The sequence below is a fragment of the Cinclus cinclus genome, chromosome 10 (genome assembly GCF_963662255.1).
Source record: "Cinclus cinclus chromosome 10, bCinCin1.1, whole genome shotgun sequence".
Taxonomy (NCBI): Eukaryota; Metazoa; Chordata; class Aves; order Passeriformes; family Cinclidae; genus Cinclus; species Cinclus cinclus.
The window spans coordinates 15,028,660-15,049,077 of record NC_085055.1 but is presented as its reverse complement, the minus strand read 5'-3'; the positions used below and the strand labels follow the sequence as shown (position 1 = coordinate 15,049,077).

Here is a 20,418-nt window from a genome sequence, read left to right as displayed (position 1 = left end):
GAGCGCCCGCACCACCGAGAGCGAGCGGGCACAGAGCGGCGCCGGAGCGGGGCGGGCCCGGCCGGGAGCGGGGCGGGAGCGGGGCGGGAGCGGGGCGGGCCCGGCCGGGAGCGGGGCGGGAGCGGGGCGGGCCCGGCCGGGAGCGGGGCGGGAGCGGGGCGGGAGCGGGCCGGCCCCGCCCCTGGCCGCCTCACCACCGCCCGCGGCACGCAGGGCCTGGGAGCGCCCTGAGCACCGGGGAGCGTCTTGCGCCCTCCCCTACCCCGGGCTCCCGTTCACCCCGCGATGGCAAGGCCGGGTGCAACAGCTCAGGCGGTTCTCTGCGCTCCGATAAACTGATAAAGCCTGGGAAAAACAGCAGAACGTCAGCACTCAAACACAACACCGGAAAAGACCGTAGTATGTTCCAAATATTTTACTAGGAAAACTCGTCACGTTTATCGGACAGTGACAACACTTCTAGACGGAGAAACAAACGCCCTAGAAGCAGTTGCAGACCCGTTATTTTACTTTCCCAAGCATCTGATTTCAACTGAACGGAACAAACACTCGCGCGTCACACCACAGTGTGAGCCTGAGATCAAAACCTACCAGTGTTATCTCTCCGAATAGCAGAAACAAACCCACTGTACAAAAATTCTAATGATAGCCTACTGCAGGTTAAAAGGGTATAATTTTTCCCTATTTCTCCCCACCCCTCATTTCCCTGTAATTTGGATGCCTAGAAAGCAACCATTACTATAAGTTAGAATTTGCTTTTCAACCACATTTTAGTCTACTCTCCTCTGTGTTAAAACATCTTTTCTGAAATGGGGCCTGAAAAACACTCCCTAGAGCCATGCTTTTTCCAGGGAAGGAAGAGGGGCTGTGCAAGGCTCTCAGGAGCCTACACGGATGTAACAGTCACAACTACAACCACCTGCCTGCTGCCCTGGCGTTATTCCCACTGCCAGGGTCCTCCAACTCCCAGCTTTGTGCCATGTCCTCCAGGAGGGATTTTCAGAGCACTGCACTCAAGGGCTAAGGAAACAGGTTCAGAACATGGTACCACTTTGATACCAGGCTACATGGAAGAAGGTTGAAGAAAAGTCTATGGCTGGAAAAAAAATACTAGTAATTTTTAGAAAGCCCTTCTGAATAGGTGTACAAAAGTTGAAATAACCACTTTACATCCTATCAGTATTAAACTTCATTTTTGTATTTTCTAATCTAAGCCAAATGAGAAACATGTTTACAAAAATATACAGTACTTTATAGATTGCATCTGTGATCATGAAAATTTTTCATATAGTCAGACACTTGCAGAGCCTTGCATAGTCTAATTTTTAAGCTGTTCTTAAGAACTGCCTTCTACATGTGTACAAAAGGTAAGTCCTAACACCTTACACATCTGCATTCATAGCATCCTTGCAAGGGCACTGTACATTTTACACAGATTTTCGAAGACCATAAGCTTGTTCTTCTGCTTGCAGCCAAAAATCAACAGAAGTAACCAGGTACCACTGACTGATTCTTTCCCAACAATATCATAGCTACAGCACTTGTGGATGGTATCATTCCAAAGGGAACAAATTTCACATATATGGAGCCCAGCCCATATACATCTGGCAGAGCAGGTTGTCATCACTTGCTTCTTGAATGAGGTAATGAACATGCCCTTCAATAGATAAAGGTAATCCTTTGATTCTGTTTCTAGTCTTAATGACACCTTGCAGCCGTTGTTCTATATCAAGGACATGGGTTTTGGCCTGGAAAGAAGAAAAAAAAATTGGTACTATTAATGAATTTCCACTTCTCAAAATACAAACAGTGTTTCTTAGGATGTGCTTTAATACATATTATAATTTAATACAAAATCCAGATGCCTATACCAGCTACACTGAAAACAAAGGCTACTCACTTGAAAAAATAAATCTCTAGAATGGATATATTATTGGTCAAGCTATAACTTGCCTTACATTTTTACAGTTGAAAGCTACCAGAGAAGACTGACAGAGCTATATATTTGAGAATTTTTAGAAAGCTTTATTTCACAAAATTACTTTCAAAAAATGCAACATTTTTCTAGCCTTGTTCCCGGAATTCTGGATAAAATTTAAGTCTGAAAAATGTAAGTCAAAATTATGAGCAACTGGAAATGAAGAAGTCAAATTAAAGAGGTTGTGCTGAGCATCTCAAAATGAGCTCTTCCAAGGCCCACTGGAGTTGCTAGTTCATACCAATTACACTCACACCTTTTCTTTTAAAGCTCAAGTATAACACTGGCACCTCTCCAGAAAAAGCAGCTAACATGTACAACTATGTGGGTGGTATTGTAAAAGAAAATTATGTAGACACAGCCTGGTTAGTAACTGAAGGCCAGGAGATTTTCTGTGCTGAAATAGCTCAGGTAAGTTCTTTGTTGTGATACAGTTTCAGTGATGTAGTTTTTCCTTATCTTAGCTGGTGTGCTTGTCAGTGCTCCCTAAGTATTATCTGCTATTACACATTTATTTTCATTAAATAGTCCTTAAATAAATAGAAAGGGATGAATTGGAAATTTTGCACAGACTGAAGATAATAAAAAATAAGCTATAGTTTGAATAAATAATACAGTCTTCAGCAGCAGCTAATAAAGAAACAGTACGAAATCTTAATTTTAATCATGTAATTCTTGATATGTACCAAGGCACATATTTATTCAATAATAAACATCCACTCAGGAAAAGCACAAAAATACACATGGAAAGGACTCCAGATGTTACCATCACTGTAAATCTGGAGGACAGTGCAAGTGAGGGTTAACAAGATCCTTTGCTTCTGCTGATGTTGTCCTTGATTTAGTAACACTAACAAGAGAATTACAGGCTTTTTTTGTTTGATTCTTTAATAGATAAATTATTTTTTTATCAGTATAAAAAAATCTCTTTATAGATCACAATTATGAACAGAGAACAACCAGAATAAAGAATAATCAGAGAAATCTTTTAATGGAAGGAAAAAAAAAGTTTCGATCAGAAAATATGTAATTCACAACAATATGATATCTGACATTTGAATATTTTAGGTTGTGTTTGTTTTAAACTCACCTTTTCATTGACAACTTCTCCAGTTTCATTCACCTGGGCTTTTGTATTCCCTTTAACAGGTTTACTCCATTCCACAAGAGGATCATGGAGAAAAGTCTTTAAGACACTAAATAAATTAAAAATTTAGAAAAAGATACGATACGTAAAATACATTTAATTTTCAAAACACAAACACTGACAGGAGCCCGCAGTTAGTGCTGAATATTTATACTGCTTTATATTTATCTCCATGCCATGGTGAGAGCGATCTGCAGCATAGGCATATGCTGGAACTGGCATGTTCTCCAACAGTTACCGTTTCCCAGGTTTAGACTACAGACAGCTGTGAGGCATGTGTAGCTTTTCAGGAGTTTGTAGCAAAAGCAGCTCCCTACCTCATCAGAGGCTCCCTCTGGTCACGCATCAGCCTCAGGGTGACTTCACAGGCTCTCCGGAAGAGACCTTCTGTTCCCATGGGACCCATCCCATTAACCATGTTGTGAGTGAGGCGGAAAGGAACGATTTCCGGAACTTCAAAAGTTTCTCCCTTTACATCGAGAAAAAAAGTCATGCCCCGAGTGTTTTAAGCATTACTGAAGAGTAACATTTGCATTGGCTGCAGGTTTTCCCCTCCATCTTTGTCAGTGGCAGTTTCCTAGCTGGCAAGAGATGTTTGCTCAGCTCACAGTCCTACTCAGATATGGTGAAATTAACAGTGAGTAAAAGATAACATTGTCCAAATAACCTCTTTTTCCCTGCTGAAACACACTAATACATATACAATGTATAAAATTTTGTTCTTAAATATATATTTATGCTCTGTAGTCTCATTGCAAAATGATAATTTTTCTTTTATAATATGCAAGTTAGCGTAAAAAAATTAATTGTTATATAGGACAATTTATACTTACTAAAAAGAATCCAGAAGAAATAACCTAACAATATTTCTACCTCACTTATCTGAATTAAAAATGCCACATGTCCCACACCAAAAGCATCTTTCAACTTAAACACCAAAACTCCAAATTCCAATCGGGCCAGAATTTCTGCTGTTTATTTTACAGAACCATTGGTATTTTTGTGCTGAATTTGTGTGAGGGAGAACAAGAAGTTCACAGCACTGAATTCTGAATGTAGCAATTACAATTTTGTTTGGAGGGTGATAGTGGAGAGAGGAGCGTCACAAAATATAAATGGTCTAAAATATGGGCTGTTTCAGTGTATCCACATCAGGTCATCTGATATAGGTTAAATCAAGAAGTTGGTTTTCCTCGAATGCAACACATAGAACAATCATATTCTCTTTATCTATCCCAGGCTTTTTTGGGGTATAAATACAAGACAAAGTGATGCAAAGAACACAATGGATATGTTAAAGTAAAAACTTGGAAAAAACCCCAAGACGGTAGAAATGTATAACTTATATTTCTACACAGAGCACATTGAGCAAGTGGTGTTTCTCACCTTATTGAAAAGGCAGTTGAAATCCACATGCACACACTCCCCAGTGAAAGAATCAAACAAGATGTTCTCCCCGTGGCGGTCTCCCAGCCCCAGGATGTAGCCCACCATGGACATGACGGCAACGGAGCGGCAGTAGGCAGACCTGCTGTTGTACCTGTGGGCGTACAGCACGCAGCTCTGAGGCACGCTCGGCTTAGCTGTCCTCATCCCGGAGTCCCATTCATTCTTAGGGAAATCCACAGAGCACATGCTCTCGAGCTGACCCGATCCCAGCCACTCACCATGAAGTGGGGTCAGGAAACGTTCTAAGAAACCATTCATGAAAGAGAGGAGGGTGACGAGGCAGAAGGACCTCTTTGAACATTTTCAGCTTTTCAGCCAAAGGTGCCGACTTTGGAAGCATGTGCTGCCGCAGTTCTTTCCCAGTCATATAGATACCTGCAACACACTTCCTCAGTTAGGCAGAAGAAATCCCCAGACACAAAGCCTAAGATGTGCTATTACAATATGGTAATTTAATGAAAATAAATGTCTCCATAAAACTGAAAGAAATGATCAAATGAAAATGTTGGTTGTGGGGTACAGGAAAGTTTTCCCCCCAACTTTTATTACATTTATCAGAAATATGCTTTGTTAACAAGAAATTCAAAAGAAATCTGATCTTTTCTCTGGAAAGCTGCTGTATTCTTAACTTTGATTCAACTGTTTATTATCTTAATTATCTCACTTAAATGTAACAGAAATGAAAAATAACAGATCAAATCTAAAGAAAAAGTTCACAGTATTTTTTATTATTTTCAGTGCTGCACATACATCCCCATGTTGCTGAAACAATTTACATCACTGTATGCAGGGAAGTATTAAGATGGCTGTGGTATCAGTTCTTGTAAGGAATTTGCTCATTCCAAGCACTGACCCTCTGCCATTTTAGAGCAAAAGTCTACCATACATATGAATAATAATACATTACAGATAGATAAAAACACATATGACTGCATTGTCCTAGAATGTCTGAATCTTGCCATTTGTTTCATTTACTTAATAATATACAAGCCCTTTAAAAATATCTAAAAACTCTTACTATAGTCAAATCCATTTCTTTACCTTTCTCCTTATAAAGTTTTATCAGGATATTTCTTAGACCAGCAGTGTTATTCACCCACTCAATTATGCCACATTCATCATTTAATGGAATCACTGCGTAGGTGCGGATATGGAGCTCTCGCCTACGGGACTCTGCATCTTTTCTTAAGCACTATTCACAAAAGGAAAATGAGATTAACGTGTAACACAGATAGAATCATAATGGATCTATAGCATCTACATTCCATCTGTAACTACTTTCCAATCATACAATCTAGGATTTACAAATCTAAGCTTCATAGTCTGCAGCAGCAGAAATCAAAGCAAAACGTGCATCTGCTCTCCAAAGTAAATTTAAAAAAGAGGATTTTGCAATAAAACAGTCAAACTGTATAACTTGTACATGGCTTAAATCCCTTAAAAGCAATATTTGAAATAAATGTTTTAGTGTTTCAGAGATGCTGTCATTTGCTTTAACCTCACGACGAAGACATGGTACCTTAACCTTAAGCATATTGCTGAAATGCAAAGTAGAACTAAAATAAGAGGTATGGCAACACCTTAGTATGAAAATATTAATTTACCTATGTTTTATAAAATATATTAAAAATTACTAAATAAGAAATATTAAGCATGACAGCAGAAAGTCTGCAGGTATTTATTTATTGTAAATAACCTGTCCTATTTATTTTTGCTGGAATAAGCAATTGTTTTGGCAGAATGTTGTAATTTGTTATTATTTTCCTAAGTCTGTAGGAAGTCATACAGTACCAATTGCTACTGGTTGCTGAAATAAGTTATTTTGAACCAGTTTACTTTTCTGCCAGTGAGCTTTATCTTGAGCTAAATTGGCTTTCTTTCTTAGATAGCTCGGTGTTCTGTCCTGGTCAATAAGTATAGTGCACCTGATTGTCTCATTTATCAAACCTTATTAATAAGGGAGTTGAATTCCATGAGCCGACAGTCTTTTCTTAGATCATCTTTTGGCTTGCACATCATAATGTAAGATTTCCCATCTGAACCTTTCAAGGTGATCTTTTTTGGCTTTTGAAGTGAGGCAAGAATTTCCACCTAAAGAAAAACGAAGTTCCTTACTAGCATCTGTATCAGATTATCCAAAATGAAGTAATTGTAACAAACCAGTGCAACCAACTGTGTCAGCACTTCCAAGGTGCTGCAGCACAGGAACCTCGGACCAAAACTTGATCTGAGTGCCAAGGGGCCACACCTGCCCCAGGCTGCTGTGACAGAAGCCACTCAGTTTCCACAGAAGTAATTATGAAATTTCCTACTCCTTCCTCCCATTTCTAGAGAACAGAGATGTATTTGCAGCTAGGTTTGTTTAACCCAAGTGAAAAAGCAGGTGCCAACGAGAGCCTTACCGCATCATCAAAGCCTGCAATGTAGGCCCAGCAGCCAGGAAAAGGGTCATGGTTAGCATGGGTACCAGGAATTGAAGGAAGAGTTGGTATCATTACAGATTGCAAGGGAATGAGAATTTCACTGAATGTGTGTTCTTCTACTAATCTTTTCAGTGCTCTGAAATGAATATTCATGCTTAATGTTGAGCTGTTTCCATCAACCTTAAAAAAAATTATCAAAGTTAGAAACAACATTTAAAGTTAACAAACACTTAAAATAATACTGGCCTTTCACATTAACTAATAAATAGACTAGAATAGTAAATGCTGATTATAATAGAGCAGCAAGCTACATTTTAAATGAAACAATCAAGAAGTAAATATATCTGGCTGTTATGACAGATTTATTTTTCACTTTGAATATAAATACAGAATAATGAAAGAATTAATTTAGTTCTGCCTTTATTATCAAGTTAATTTGTTTATACAAGCACAACCATCCTATTTTTACAGTAAAACTCTGAAAACTAATGATACATGAAAGTACAAAACAATGTAAAGCCCATGCACTATTAAACAAGCCATTATGTACTGAAATATTTTACAGTGTGCTTGATTTAGATCTATTTTAAATCTTTTACAATTTGGTGCAGTTTCTGCTCAACTGCAGTTATTAATAATTGGTAATAATTAATATTGACATATAATAATTATGAATACAATAAAGTATTAGTAATAAAATTGATATTATGAATTGGCTAATGAAAACAACCTGAAGCAGCTTTGACAGGACATTCTTGACTAATCCTACAACATGCATTCATTTGTGTATTTTTGTAAGTACCGGTTTGTTGCAGAGTTCCAACAGCTTGTCTGTAAGGCGTGTGGCATCTCCAATAAATTTTCCTAAAGATTCCTTCATGTGAATAGCTCTGTTTAGAATTTCCTTACATCTGTTGACACGCATAGGGTAAGAGGACTGGAAAAAAAGGAAAGTTAAAGTTTATTAAACAAAGAGTTGAAGAATCACCCCCAGTAATTAGTATTTTTACCTCTATTTATTACTTATATGAAATATCTGGAGAAGGATGTGCTTCAATTGAAAAGCTGAAATGGTTCTGTTGGTGAGTGTGTGGGGGTTACTTCTGGAACCATTCTTGGGAGTCCCACAGCATAAAGGCCAATATTCAAGAATATGTCAGTGTATCCTGAATGTTATTTCACCAGCCTAAAGATACAATATGCAGCACACTTCCCAGTCTGCTTTGGAATGACTTTACTGCCAAGTAACTAATTGTGCATCTGTCTACTAAGTTGATTCTTTGATTACAGGACTGTAAGTACTATAACACAATTAAATATAACATGCAACAAAATTTGTTGCCCATAACTAGACAATTCATCAGCTATTTGTTATTCAAATTTCCTTTCCTAATGCACCATACAAATTTAGATGCATATTAGCATTCCAGTTTGGAACATTTAAACTGTAATATCCAAATTAAGACTGCAATAAAATAATTTGCAGTGATGACACTGATATCTTCTTCTGCAACACTGTATCATAACACATGAAACTCTCAAGTCATTCTTATCAGCTTAGACTAAAACAGGTGATATCTACATTTCTGAGAAAAACAGTTTTGTAAACTAAATAAAGGTGTAGCTATACATATGGAGGTACCTTGGACACAGCAGTCATCATCCACATTGCTTGCTGTGGATAGGCTAAAAACACTTTAGCAACAATCACCATCAGAACTGCAAAGACTTCATCATGAGAATGGCAGATTCGGGAGATGAGCTGAGAAAAGGCTGTCAGAAACTGGTAAGGTGCCAGGTGATTTGTGTGCTCTGTAATCACCTTGTTTATTTTAGCCAGATCATTTTTCATTTGAACACGTTCTGAACGACCTGCTGAAAAATGGAAAGAAAAGACCATGTTCCTGGTTCTCCCTACTGGAAATGGAAAGTCATTTAAATCAAGGCTATAGAATCATATTTTGTTGGCAATTTCACAAGCCAAAAAAAAAAACCTGAGGGCAACAAAACAGCTCCTACTGTACAGTTCTTTTTAACATAGCATACAGTGACTAAATACATACACTACTTAACTAAACGTAATATCAGGAAATAAAATCTCCTTAGACTCTTAAAATTACTTCTCTAAAATGATACAATGGAATAGAACAGACTAAAAACACTCCATGTATTTGCCTGATAAAAAGATTCCAGTGTTCTTTAGTGGAGAGGAAATGAAGAAAGTCTTTCCATGGGATGAAATTAGCACATCTGCTCCTATCTCCACCCCTGCCCCTGAGGACCCAGCTTGAGTTTCACATCAGCACCTCAGAGTGCAGGATGTGATGTGCCTGCAGCCAAACACAGTTGACTTAAGTGTGTACAATGAGGACAAGATCAAGGAGTACAAATGTCTGCTTCACTCCAGACCTGCAAGCAGTGTTTGCAATTTTCATTTGCATCAAAGTCTCCCACCCAAAGTGCATCTGTGGTGTTATTTTCACATGCCTACAAGATTTTTTTCCCCCTACATTTCAGTAAAATGAGGAGGAAAATTTCAGTCAAATTCGTTAAAGGACTGGAACCAAAACAAATTGAAAAAAAAGCCTCAAAGTCTAACACTTTGCTGTAGCAAGTGAATACAAAACTACTACTTGTCATTCATGAGGCACCTTAAAAGTGATCAGGGGCATGCAAATATTTTCCCTGTATCTAATGACTTCAGTTATCTAAGGAACAATGCTGTCACATTATATACTTGAAAAAATTCTGGAGGATTAATTAAAAAAATTAATACTCTCTTGCATATTAACATCCTGTATTTTACAAGAATAGTAGTATTGTCTTGTTTCCATATAACCTCAGGCAATGAATCTAAACAAAGAACTGTAAATCTACTTCACTACTCTTTCAATCATCTATTCAAAAGAATGACTTAGGAACTATGTACTGGGAATAAATGTTCTACCTTTATCACATTCATATGCTTTTGCTCCGAAGTCCAGCCATAAAGACAGCATTCTTGGCATTGACTGATAGATGAATTGGTTTCCATACTGTAGAGACCTGTGGTTACATGTTTAAATCAAAGTATGTTAATGATGTACATTAGAAGTAATACAAATTTTACATTCTCATTTGTTTAATATTCCATTCTAACTTTTGAAATTTATGTCAGCATTTTAATGCATCTGCAACAACCAAAAAATATACAAAATTTTTTTTGTTTTACTCAAAGCCACAGATTAAATAGTTAACTATCTGACAAAAGACACAATTTCTCAGTCAGAAGTAAAATTAATTATGTATGAAAACAAAAGGGAAGCATGTAGTATTTTGTTTTACAACAGTGCATAAAAATTTGAGTCAGAATTGGTGAAAGACAATATATTCCTACAGAAATGTTTTCTTCCCAGAATAATTGTCACCCTGTTACAGAAAGTAAGCCAAGTTTCCCTCTAACCTCCCAAAGTGATGAACTATGTATCTAATCAGATCTCCTTGTTTTTCCATCTTGTTGTCAGTTACCATTGGCATTAATTTATCATAGTACTTGGCAAGATAAAAATGTCCATCTTCCCATTCCGGCAAGAAAACTGTGACATCCTGCAACAAAATCAAATGAGATAATTACTTCCGAGAGAATGCTAACTTAAATAAAAAAAATTAAAAAATATTCTCAAGAAACAGGAATCTAGTATTAGTTATGTAGCGCCAAGTACACACAAAAAATTGTTAATTGTTAATCCTGTAACTCCAAAAATTTTAATTTTGCCTCAAGATAATTGCCTCTACAAACTAGAAGTCTGCTTTTAAAATACCTTTTGGTTTTGGAGACAGACGATTCAAGACAGAATGATATGGGATTCCTGAACCTGGTTCATTAAAATCAGGTTCCTGATCCTAATAGCTCAGTACTGAGTTTCTTAGAGCTTTTTGAAAAGTGAAACAGCATGATCTTAACAGTTAGACTCAATGATCTTTCTGTCCTTAATGAATCTATGATTCCATATTTTTCACATTTCTGTTTTCTGTCTAAATCATCATGTTTGAAAGAAGAACAAAAAATTATGTGACATGTATTAGAAAATAAATAATTGGTGAGAGGCACATCCCTTCTCTAATAACACTAGTGTCCTTCCTGTACCAATACTTAGCAGAGAGTACTGAGTGTTAGTGTTTTCATAGAATTTACTGAAATTTCATTTGTTTACATTATTTCTACCTTCATCTAATTTGATACATTTACATTTTTCCCTAAATTACTTTTACAGAAGTATGTTATTTAGTAAGACAGCAGTAACTATTAACTGTATCAAATGCCAAAACTTGGACAGGAAACATGCTGCTTTTAAGGAAGCAGAAACATCTGCATCTCCTACTATTTTAGGAGGCAATATTAATCAATGCCAAAAAAAAGTATTTCACAGGCATCACAAGAAGAAGCATGAAATGCTGTGTTGTTTAAGATCATACCATTTATTCCTTGTCCTAATTCTTCAGAGACTGTAAGCACATTTAAATCACAGTTACAGGTCACTACCAGAGAGAGAAATAACACTGAAGAGTAGTGCAATGGATCACCAAGTCAGCTCTGTGTAATAGGAGTAGTCCACATTTTAGTGAGGAATTCTAATCTGTGCAAGCATGAGAACAAAGCCATGCTTCTGTAACTCATTTATTTAGAAAGAATTATATGAACTGTAGTCTTCCCTGTACAGATGTTTTACAAGAAAAACTGCTTCCTTCCTACACATCGATGCACTATTTAATCTCATTTATGTTATACTTGGTTGACATCACCAGGAGCAGAACAACAGCTTACTTAAGGAATACATAATTATTCAAAGCTCCTGCCTTGTTAACAGTAGTAGTCCAGATTACCTTATACTTTTTCATGACTGCATTGCTTTCAAAGTTAGCAGTTTCTTCCATAAATCTGCCCACTAGCAGCATTGCCCGACCATGGATGAGCTGATTTTTGCTATTGCAGGGTGCTTTATTTTCAGGGAAGCATAACTCAACCCCCTTCTGGAGAACAATTAGTGCTTCATGAACTTCACCCTGAGGGAAAGACAGAAAACATTTTATATACTTTAAATAAGAGAGATGCAAAACTTCCCTCTTAAGTTGTTTTTAAGGCAAAGCTGTCTCCCAATGTGTTCTAGGCCATTCTGGCTGTGTTAAGTGAATATTGCTGACTGCAAATGCTTCTTGTATTCCCTCGTTATCCCAGCACTGTTGTGCCTTTAGGTGTACCACAAAAATTTCTCTCATGTTTGCTGCCTACTGCTATTAGTTAAAAGGAAACAAATTAAGAAGAGGTCTACTATTAAGATTAAGATAATTTAAATTTGCCTGGGCTGCACTGACAGAGGCAGGTAATCCACCAGTTTTATACAAAGGTGCCAGGAAGGTCAGTGGATACAGAACAGGGCTGACCAGCACCTGGAGGACCAGCTTCAATGTGCTGATAGTCCCAGCTGACATATCTTGCTTTACGTATGCTGACTGTGTGCCTTTTTTTTTTCTTGAAGAAAACTAAAAATATTATTTTCTTGCACGTAGGAAATTAAATTCCATTTTTGTTTTCCTTACCTTGGACCAGAGCCACTTTGCTCTTTCTACATAAAGCTCTGAGAGCGTTGATTCCCCAGCGTTCAGCAGAGCATTATAGGCAGTCTGGTGATGCCCAGCTTTCCTTGCAACTCTGGCACTCTGGAGCCAACATTGACCAACAAGCTCACTGTAATCCTGGCTGCAGGGACATTTTTTCAGAAAATGAAACATTTCTATTTTGAATGTTAGAAGTCATATACTACATAATGATAATTTAAAACTACCTTAATACATTTGTTTCAACTTTTTTTCCATTTAGAACTAGAAGAAAATACACTTTCTCCCTGTTTCCTTTAGACACCACTTCATAATTTGAAGGCACATATTATTGGAGGACTACTTCTGTCTAAAACAAATTCCCAGAGTTTTATCTTCTCTCTTTTAATACATGGAAACCCAGAGTATTATTGAGAATACAACACAGAAAAAGAAACTCACTGAAAAGGTGAGTCATGTCCTCACCTTTTATTGAGACTAAGCAAAGCCCTTCTCAGTGCTAAAATGGGTTCTTTTGCTCTGTAAGAGTTTTGAGTCATTTCAATACGAGCACACCAATTCAGGGAATCTCTACGGTGGTCACCATCTGGTTGCTGAAACATTGGCCCAATACTGTGTTCCAACTCACACAGCATATGCAACCTGTGTTAGCAAAATAAAGGCAAAAAAATGGTGAGAATTGATTGCTGCTTGAGATACATGCAAATTTTACAAAGTTTTTGCAATTTTCTTTTTAAAAGTTGGCCCTGTAAATAATGTCACACAGTAGGATTTATTCTGAAAGGTAAAAATGCAGCAAAACCAACCACACAAAATCAAGAATTTATAAACTGAGTAGTTTTATCATCAATATTCCTTTGCAAGTGTGCTGAACAGAAAGACAGCGTAGATCACTCAGAGAGGAAGTCAATCTTTAGAAAGAGTATTTCTATCCATTACTTTCAGCAACAATTCTTCAGAAAGTCTGACATTCTCAACAAATCCCATTTTAAAAGCAATATACTTTTACTTAAAGTGAAATTATTCAATTTATTTAAAAATACCATTACTGTTACTATCTGTCACTGTAAAGATGGAAAGCTGAGTGGTTGTAATTGCCCCAGTTCCCACTGGCAGAGAGGAGTGGGTACAAATACAGTGTGTACATATCTGACAGTGAAAAACTGATCCTTGAAAGGCTTCCAAGTGGCCTGGATCAGTGCCTAAAGGAAACTACTTTGAAACACCTCTTTTTCAATACCCAAACTTAATTTCTCAAACAACACTGCAGAAATTACCTGCAGAAAATAGAATGAAGAAGTAACTGAAACACACACTTCAGCTGGCTTCAGCCAATATCTTGCCATAAGGATGCATTTCAGTGCAGAACAAGTATTAAGTTTTTTTATTCAAAAAGGCTACTCACTTTTTAGTCTACTGCAGTCAAATTAAAAGTTTGTTAATAAAGAAAAGGAATGGGGTCTAATTCTTGCATGATAAAAAAGGGAGTGCTTTTCAGCCTCCATACAGATGAAAAGCAATGCTCTTAATGGAGTTACTGGCCTATTTGTACTATGTCAAGCATGGAATTAAATTGCTGGTTTTTATTACCTGATGTTTACATTTGCTTGCTAGCTGATTTGGAAAGACCATACCACATAGTTTTATTGTGAATGTATTCCATGGAGGATAAATATAAATTCCTAATTAATCAAAGGCCTTCAGTTGGATGAATATAAAAAAAAAAGCGACAAAAAAAGGTACCATTTACTACAGAAATGCAAAATTCTTGCTGCTGCATACTTGAATACATGATTTCTGAATTTAGAAATAGTGACATGAAAATGAGAAACCTGATAATGTGTTCATATCCTCGCTGATAGGATCCTCTTTCAAAGCTTGCTGCAGAAAGGGGAACAATCTGTTCTGCTCGAACAACCTTGAGCGTGTCGTAAAAAGCTGCTTCATTTTTCTTCTTGGCTGATAATAATAAATGTCCCAGTCTGACACTCCAAGTAGTTGACTTTGCATCTTTGGGGAGAAAAAGAAGACTCTGCTTCTTTAAGCAGCTTAACCTGAACATGCTAATTTGTCTTAACATACTACTGGAAAAATAACTTTTTCTCAGAACTGAGTAATTGTATGTTAGTAACACTGTATAATTCAACTCCACAACCCATCCAGCCAAACAGACTCAAAAGATACATGCACTGGAAACTTCTGCACAAAGACTGTACAATCAAATACAGTTACAAAATCCAGAACACAGTCAGAACCAACCTTCCTACCAGTAAAATCCAAAACAAATTACAATAGTTGCCCCTTGGTTCAAGATGATTAAACTAAAACATACAATTATTCAGAAATGCAATGAAGTATTAATACTTTTATGTAATGATAATTTACCTGAAGCCAAATAATTTTCCAGTAAATCCCATTGTGACAGTTTCCAGGCTGCTTCCACTCTGTAAGTGTTCAATTCAGAAATCCATTCAGACCTATTAAAAGAAAACAAAGGCAATACAATTTTGTGCTGCCTCCTCTCAGTATGTTAATCCTACATTATATTAGCAAGTCTGCTTGACATAAAACCTCTCTTACTTGAAAAGAGGCAAGTTAAGCTTGCCTCTAAAGAAAGTCAGTAAAACTAAAGGACATGCACTGATAACAAGTAAGAGCTTAAAACATGATCCAACAAACACAACCTCCAAAGAGTGCATTTAACTTCTGTGGTACACATCAAAAACTACCAGCTTTTAATCCATCTACCTATTAGACTACAGAAGACCCATGAAATCAGTGACATGAGTAACAATGCAAAAATTCTGTCTAAGACATTAAAGCACATACCAACACTGCTCACAGTTCAGACAAGAGCTAGGAAAATTTCTGGACTTCTTGAAATAAATAAATTATAGATAAAGCACTCAAAGTTTTCTAGCTTCACATTGCTAATTCAGTTTTGTTTAATAAGCCTCAAATGTTTGATAATGAGTGGAAATGGCTACTGATACTGAGATTTATACCAGAGCTTCATATTATTCAAATTAACTGTGTATTAGGTGCTTACAGTACCTGTTTGCAAGCACTCCATTGACCTGAGTTATTACAGCAGATAACTGACCAAGGCCTAACATGGACTTCACTGCACCATGATAGTGAATAATCTAGAAAGAGGAAAAAAAAACCAAATGAAAACCCCATATACACATAAATGAAATTCATGGCAATATGAAGAAAGAAATATGTCCATTTGTGTGCTTTTTAGAATACAAAAAAGGCATAACTAATTGCACCATAAGATAAATGATAATTCAAAAAACCCAGTAAGAGAATTGTTTATATTGCCGTTTATAACTGAACAGCAGTAATTATTTAGCAACCGGCACAAAAAACACTTAGATTCCTATTTTATTTAAATATTCTGAAGAAGTTCTTTTTTTTTTTTTTTTGCCTTAGTCATCTGTGACCTAAGATTAAAAATAATAATAATTATTTTAAAAGAAGAAAAAAAAGGTTTTTATTTACCTGATCAGGTTCCAGCTGGATAGCCCTATCATAGCAGGCTGTTGCATCTCTTAACAAGCCAATACTTTCATGTTCAAGGATTTGTTCTTTGAGAGATGGCTCTGCCTTCCGGATGGCACTCACCCCAGCCACTCCATCTGGCTCGTGCATAGCAGCATACAGTTTCTATATTCAAACAGAATTGGACATGGCCATTAGAAACAAGCAGTTCTTTTATAGATAACCTGCAGAATCACAGAACTTCATGAACGTGGAGCACACACTACTCTGTAGGGCTCATTGGCAATAAATTTTCATGGAAGATGTCAGTTTTGCCAGGCTCCTTCCAAAGTTGAGCCCTACTTCTGCTTAGTATACAGTAATATTTATGATCTCATATTATTGACAGAGTACAATAAGTTACCTGAAACCATCTGTATAAAGAGCAAAATAAATATCCTATTATTACATGATAGCTTAAAGATGATTATTTTTGGTGAAGAAGCAACGTACAAAGTTTTTTCAAATTTGAAATGTCACTGAGGACAATAAACCATAGGGAACCACAAACAGGATCATCCCACAGGTTAAAATAATTCTTGAAAATAATTTCTATAATTTCCAACACCTTTAGCATTGGCACTTTTTCTACTTTAGAATAAGCCACTTAGAATTTCTTCAAATGTACTCTGGCTTTGTTTTTTTTTTTTTTTTTTGTTTTTGTTTTTTTTTTGGTTGGTTTTTTTTTATTATTATTTTTTGTGTTTGTTTTTTTCTTTTTGTTATTATAGCTGGCTGTATTTTCTGGCAAAAGGCACACAGCCAACTTCAAAGCAATAAATACTATACTACCAACATTTAATTATTTTCAGGAATTTACAATCTTTTATTATACAACAGAAAGCTATTCATTCCTTTTCATATAAAACACATGCCAAGCAAGAGAAAGTACTAAATATTGCTGAAGGACAGATGACTAAACGCTTGTATTCAACAAGTGCCCAAATAAATCTTTTCTTCTTCCCGTCACAAAGAATTTGACCAAGCTTTATTCATCAGACGCATTTTCATCTTAAAATAAAGAACAAAAACCAAAAAGAACTTCAGAACCTGAAGAAATCCAAGATGCTCCTGAATATTTTGTTTCTTCTCTGTTATAAATGATTCAAAGTGCATCACGGCCCTCGTGTAAGCCTTGGAACGAAAGGAGGCTACAGCCAGTGTATCTTGGGGAATGAGGTCTAGAAAACGTGTCACATTTTGATATTCTCCATAGTCCTCACTTGATGCTGTTGAAAAAAGACATATTAAAAAGTTTTGAGGTTTCATTTATAAGAATACCTTATGCATCAGAATTCAATTAACTCATTTAACAATTTAGTGAGATAATTGTTCTAATTAAAGAACGTGGTTTTCTCTTCTGTCAACAATAATTCATTTAAAACAATTCTGCAAGACAGCCCAGAATACTATGTATTATATATAATACTATACATGTAATACAATATTATATTCAGTAAAACAGAATGTTTAGAAAGCTATCAGAAAATTAACATTTCTTTGTTCAAATTTTGTATCTGTATTTCTTGCAACAGGCATTCAGAACAATCCATTTGGGGTTGAGGGGGTAGAAATCACAATATTTAAAAATCATAAAAGAGATTACATATTATATTAATACAACATTTGTAAATGGTCATAATGTGAAGCTGCAAACACAAAAAGACAGCTCTTGGAATAATGTAAGTGCCATTTTGAATAAAATAAGCATCCCTCACTTTTTAGATCACTTCTGTCTTTGCTAGACTTGCCAGCATTTTTCTCAGCAATGAGTGTTTGAAACTTATGTCTCGCCCACTGAGTGAGATGATCCAGCATGGAGAACACTGTCTGTGTGCTCAGCTGGCTCAGATCAGATGCACTGTCCTCAAGTCTCCTGCTCGACTGGTCATCGTGTTTCAGAACAGCCATGATCTCCATGTAAACCTACACAAAGGTAAAAGACATGAGTGTCATACCTGCAGCAAAATAGTAGGAAACAGCAATTAACACAAAAGTCAAACTGAAATACTAGATATTTAAAGTGCATATTTTAATAATTTGGAGATTCTTTTCATGATCTTCTTGTCCCACAACCTCAAAAGGAAGAAATGGCAAACCAAGCAGCAGCTGTTGTCAAGGGATTCACTACAGGGAGAGAGTCTTGAGGTTTCAAGACACAACAAATGCTACTGCACCTCTTCTACAAATACAATTATTTCAAGATTTTGTATGAATACAGTTATCTACTGGTTATGAGATTACAGATCTACTTTCTTGCTTCTGTTGAAATACATGCCATGACAAAATATTTGATTTTGTTTGTTTTAGTCCGAAAAATATGAGTTAACATAAATAACAGATGCTTACTGTGGATGTACTTGCTCACAGAAGAAAAATCATCACACGCCTCTACACACTCACAATATTTAAAAACAGATATTTTAGCTGTGAAATTTCAAATTAATAGAATGTAAGTTATTCTTTCAGTATCTTCTAACTCCTTTGTTTCACCCAGGACGTGCTTACAAAGAGTCCTTGCAAACTTGCATCTCTCTGATCATGCATGTGCTGCTCCCAGTTAAGAGTGGCAGCACTTGGGCACATGCACTGGCAACTCAAGCAAATGGAAGGAAAGCAGGATGACTTCTCCCCCACCTCTGCTTTCCTACAACACATCTACAAATCCCTCTCCACATGAATCTGGCAGCTGAATAGTTTATCCACTGAAACTGTAATTGTATGCAAAGGAGAGGAAAAAATTATGAGTCCAAATTCTTGGAATTACACGAGTTCAATTTACTGGCTGTTTTTGTTGCACACTTCCTCTTTGTACTACTCCAGATGTTGATGTTACTGCATTCATAATTAACTACATAATATCTCATCCTAGGCCCAACTGATGGAAATCTACAGAAAAGCCATCCCAACACAAACTCATATTAACATGCTCAAAACCCTGTCGGAAAATTTATATTACCATTTATATTACTAATACACAATAAGGAGTTTAACACCTGAACAATTTATTCATGTAGGCCTACAGAGCTGAGCAGCTCTCATGAAGAACAGCTCCTGACCATTCCTGTGATAAACACTACTATCTTATACATCTCACCTCTTGTTGATCCTCTTGACTGCATCCCAACAAAACATAGACAAGGATGTGTGGGAGCAAATAAATTGTCACTTTATAGTCATTTTTCATCATTATACTGCAGCAATCAAAAACTTTTCTGGCAAGATCATGTCGCACCTATAGAACATTATTTCCAGGAAAAGCATCGTTACAAAAGTGCAAATACATGAACAATCAAAAGATTTCCTTTTGCTGATGAACACAAATTCTAGTCCATCAAATAATTTTAAGATACCTCCCTCCTGCAGAATGTTCATCAGACTTAAATCTGCAACAGGGATACCAGATGGCAGCTGCTATTACATGTAGCTGACAGCACAAAAAGCACACATTTCCACTTCTCCATGTGTTTTACATCACTTTGAACTTGCACTGGTCATAGAAAAAACGTTAAGGCTGAGAGTCTACCACTACACTCAGCCTCTCTTCTGCCTTTAAAAGCCTGCAGAAAGGTAGACATTCAACTCTTCTCTGTCTGAAAGAGGACAGTGTAGTTGCTGAGCTACTGTAAGTCAATTCACTTCTTACAATGGCTGATTTGGAAGTGATATTTTTGGTGGGTGACTTAAATATTGGAAAGGGAAAAGAAAAAGAAAATACAAGTACTTTTTATGTGCTGGGACTGGGGAGCTACAGGGAAATCCTTCCAAAACTAAGAATTTAAACCCAGAAGCATTTCAGACACACTTCACAAGCATTTGTCAGTGCCCTCAGTTTCACAGAGAGTGTCAGAACAAAGGCAAGTTTCCTTGATTTTTAGCTTTGACACTGCCTATGAAGCCTCACCAGGAGCCAGTGCTGGGGAAGGGGAGTGCAGTACCCTGCTGAAGAAGCAGGAAAGTCCTGTAAGAGGCCTGTAGCCAGGAGACATGTTCTCCCATCCATCTCTGACCTGCAGAAACTGAAATGAGGTTCAAAGAGCCTTGCTATCTTGCAAAGAGCATTACAGAAAGATTTATTTTCTTACCTTTGTTATAAGATAACCTGCCCACGTTGCTGACCATTCTGCAAAATTATCCCCTAATTTACTTAAGTAAATTGGCTTCTTCACCTTAGACCAGTTTACAGCCTTCTGATAACTCTTGTACCTGTAATTTTGAAATACCCATTTAATAAAACTAACTTTTTATTTAATACAGTAAACAACAGCATAATGTTAGTT

At 36.7% G+C, this 20,418-nt stretch overlaps 1 protein-coding gene across 2 annotated transcripts in view; it reads right to left on the bottom strand.

Annotated features, from left to right (window-relative positions):
• Positions 1-1,574: 1,574 nt before the first annotated feature.
• ATR (ATR serine/threonine kinase) overlaps positions 1,575-20,418 on the bottom strand; it is a 38,635-nt gene continuing 19,791 nt past the window's right edge. For both annotated transcript variants that reach the window (XM_062499046.1, XM_062499047.1), the window contains 23 exons: positions 20,224-20,344; positions 19,236-19,373; positions 17,857-18,064; positions 17,189-17,367; positions 16,100-16,264; positions 15,647-15,738; positions 14,978-15,069; positions 14,425-14,602; positions 13,058-13,234; positions 12,575-12,734; positions 11,861-12,040; positions 10,440-10,582; positions 9,945-10,042; positions 8,640-8,872; positions 7,800-7,934; positions 6,977-7,177; positions 6,522-6,665; positions 5,616-5,766; positions 4,793-4,949; positions 4,512-4,665; positions 3,443-3,594; positions 3,069-3,174; positions 1,575-1,748 (listed from right to left, as the gene is read on the bottom strand). In XM_062499046.1, coding sequence (XP_062355030.1) covers positions 1,575-1,748; positions 3,069-3,174; positions 3,443-3,594; positions 4,512-4,665; positions 4,793-4,949; positions 5,616-5,766; positions 6,522-6,665; positions 6,977-7,177; positions 7,800-7,934; positions 8,640-8,872; positions 9,945-10,042; positions 10,440-10,582; positions 11,861-12,040; positions 12,575-12,734; positions 13,058-13,234; positions 14,425-14,602; positions 14,978-15,069; positions 15,647-15,738; positions 16,100-16,264; positions 17,189-17,367; positions 17,857-18,064; positions 19,236-19,373; positions 20,224-20,344 — 3,538 coding nt within the window. The remainder of the gene's footprint in view (positions 1,749-3,068; positions 3,175-3,442; positions 3,595-4,511; positions 4,666-4,792; positions 4,950-5,615; positions 5,767-6,521; positions 6,666-6,976; positions 7,178-7,799; positions 7,935-8,639; positions 8,873-9,944; positions 10,043-10,439; positions 10,583-11,860; positions 12,041-12,574; positions 12,735-13,057; positions 13,235-14,424; positions 14,603-14,977; positions 15,070-15,646; positions 15,739-16,099; positions 16,265-17,188; positions 17,368-17,856; positions 18,065-19,235; positions 19,374-20,223; positions 20,345-20,418) is intronic.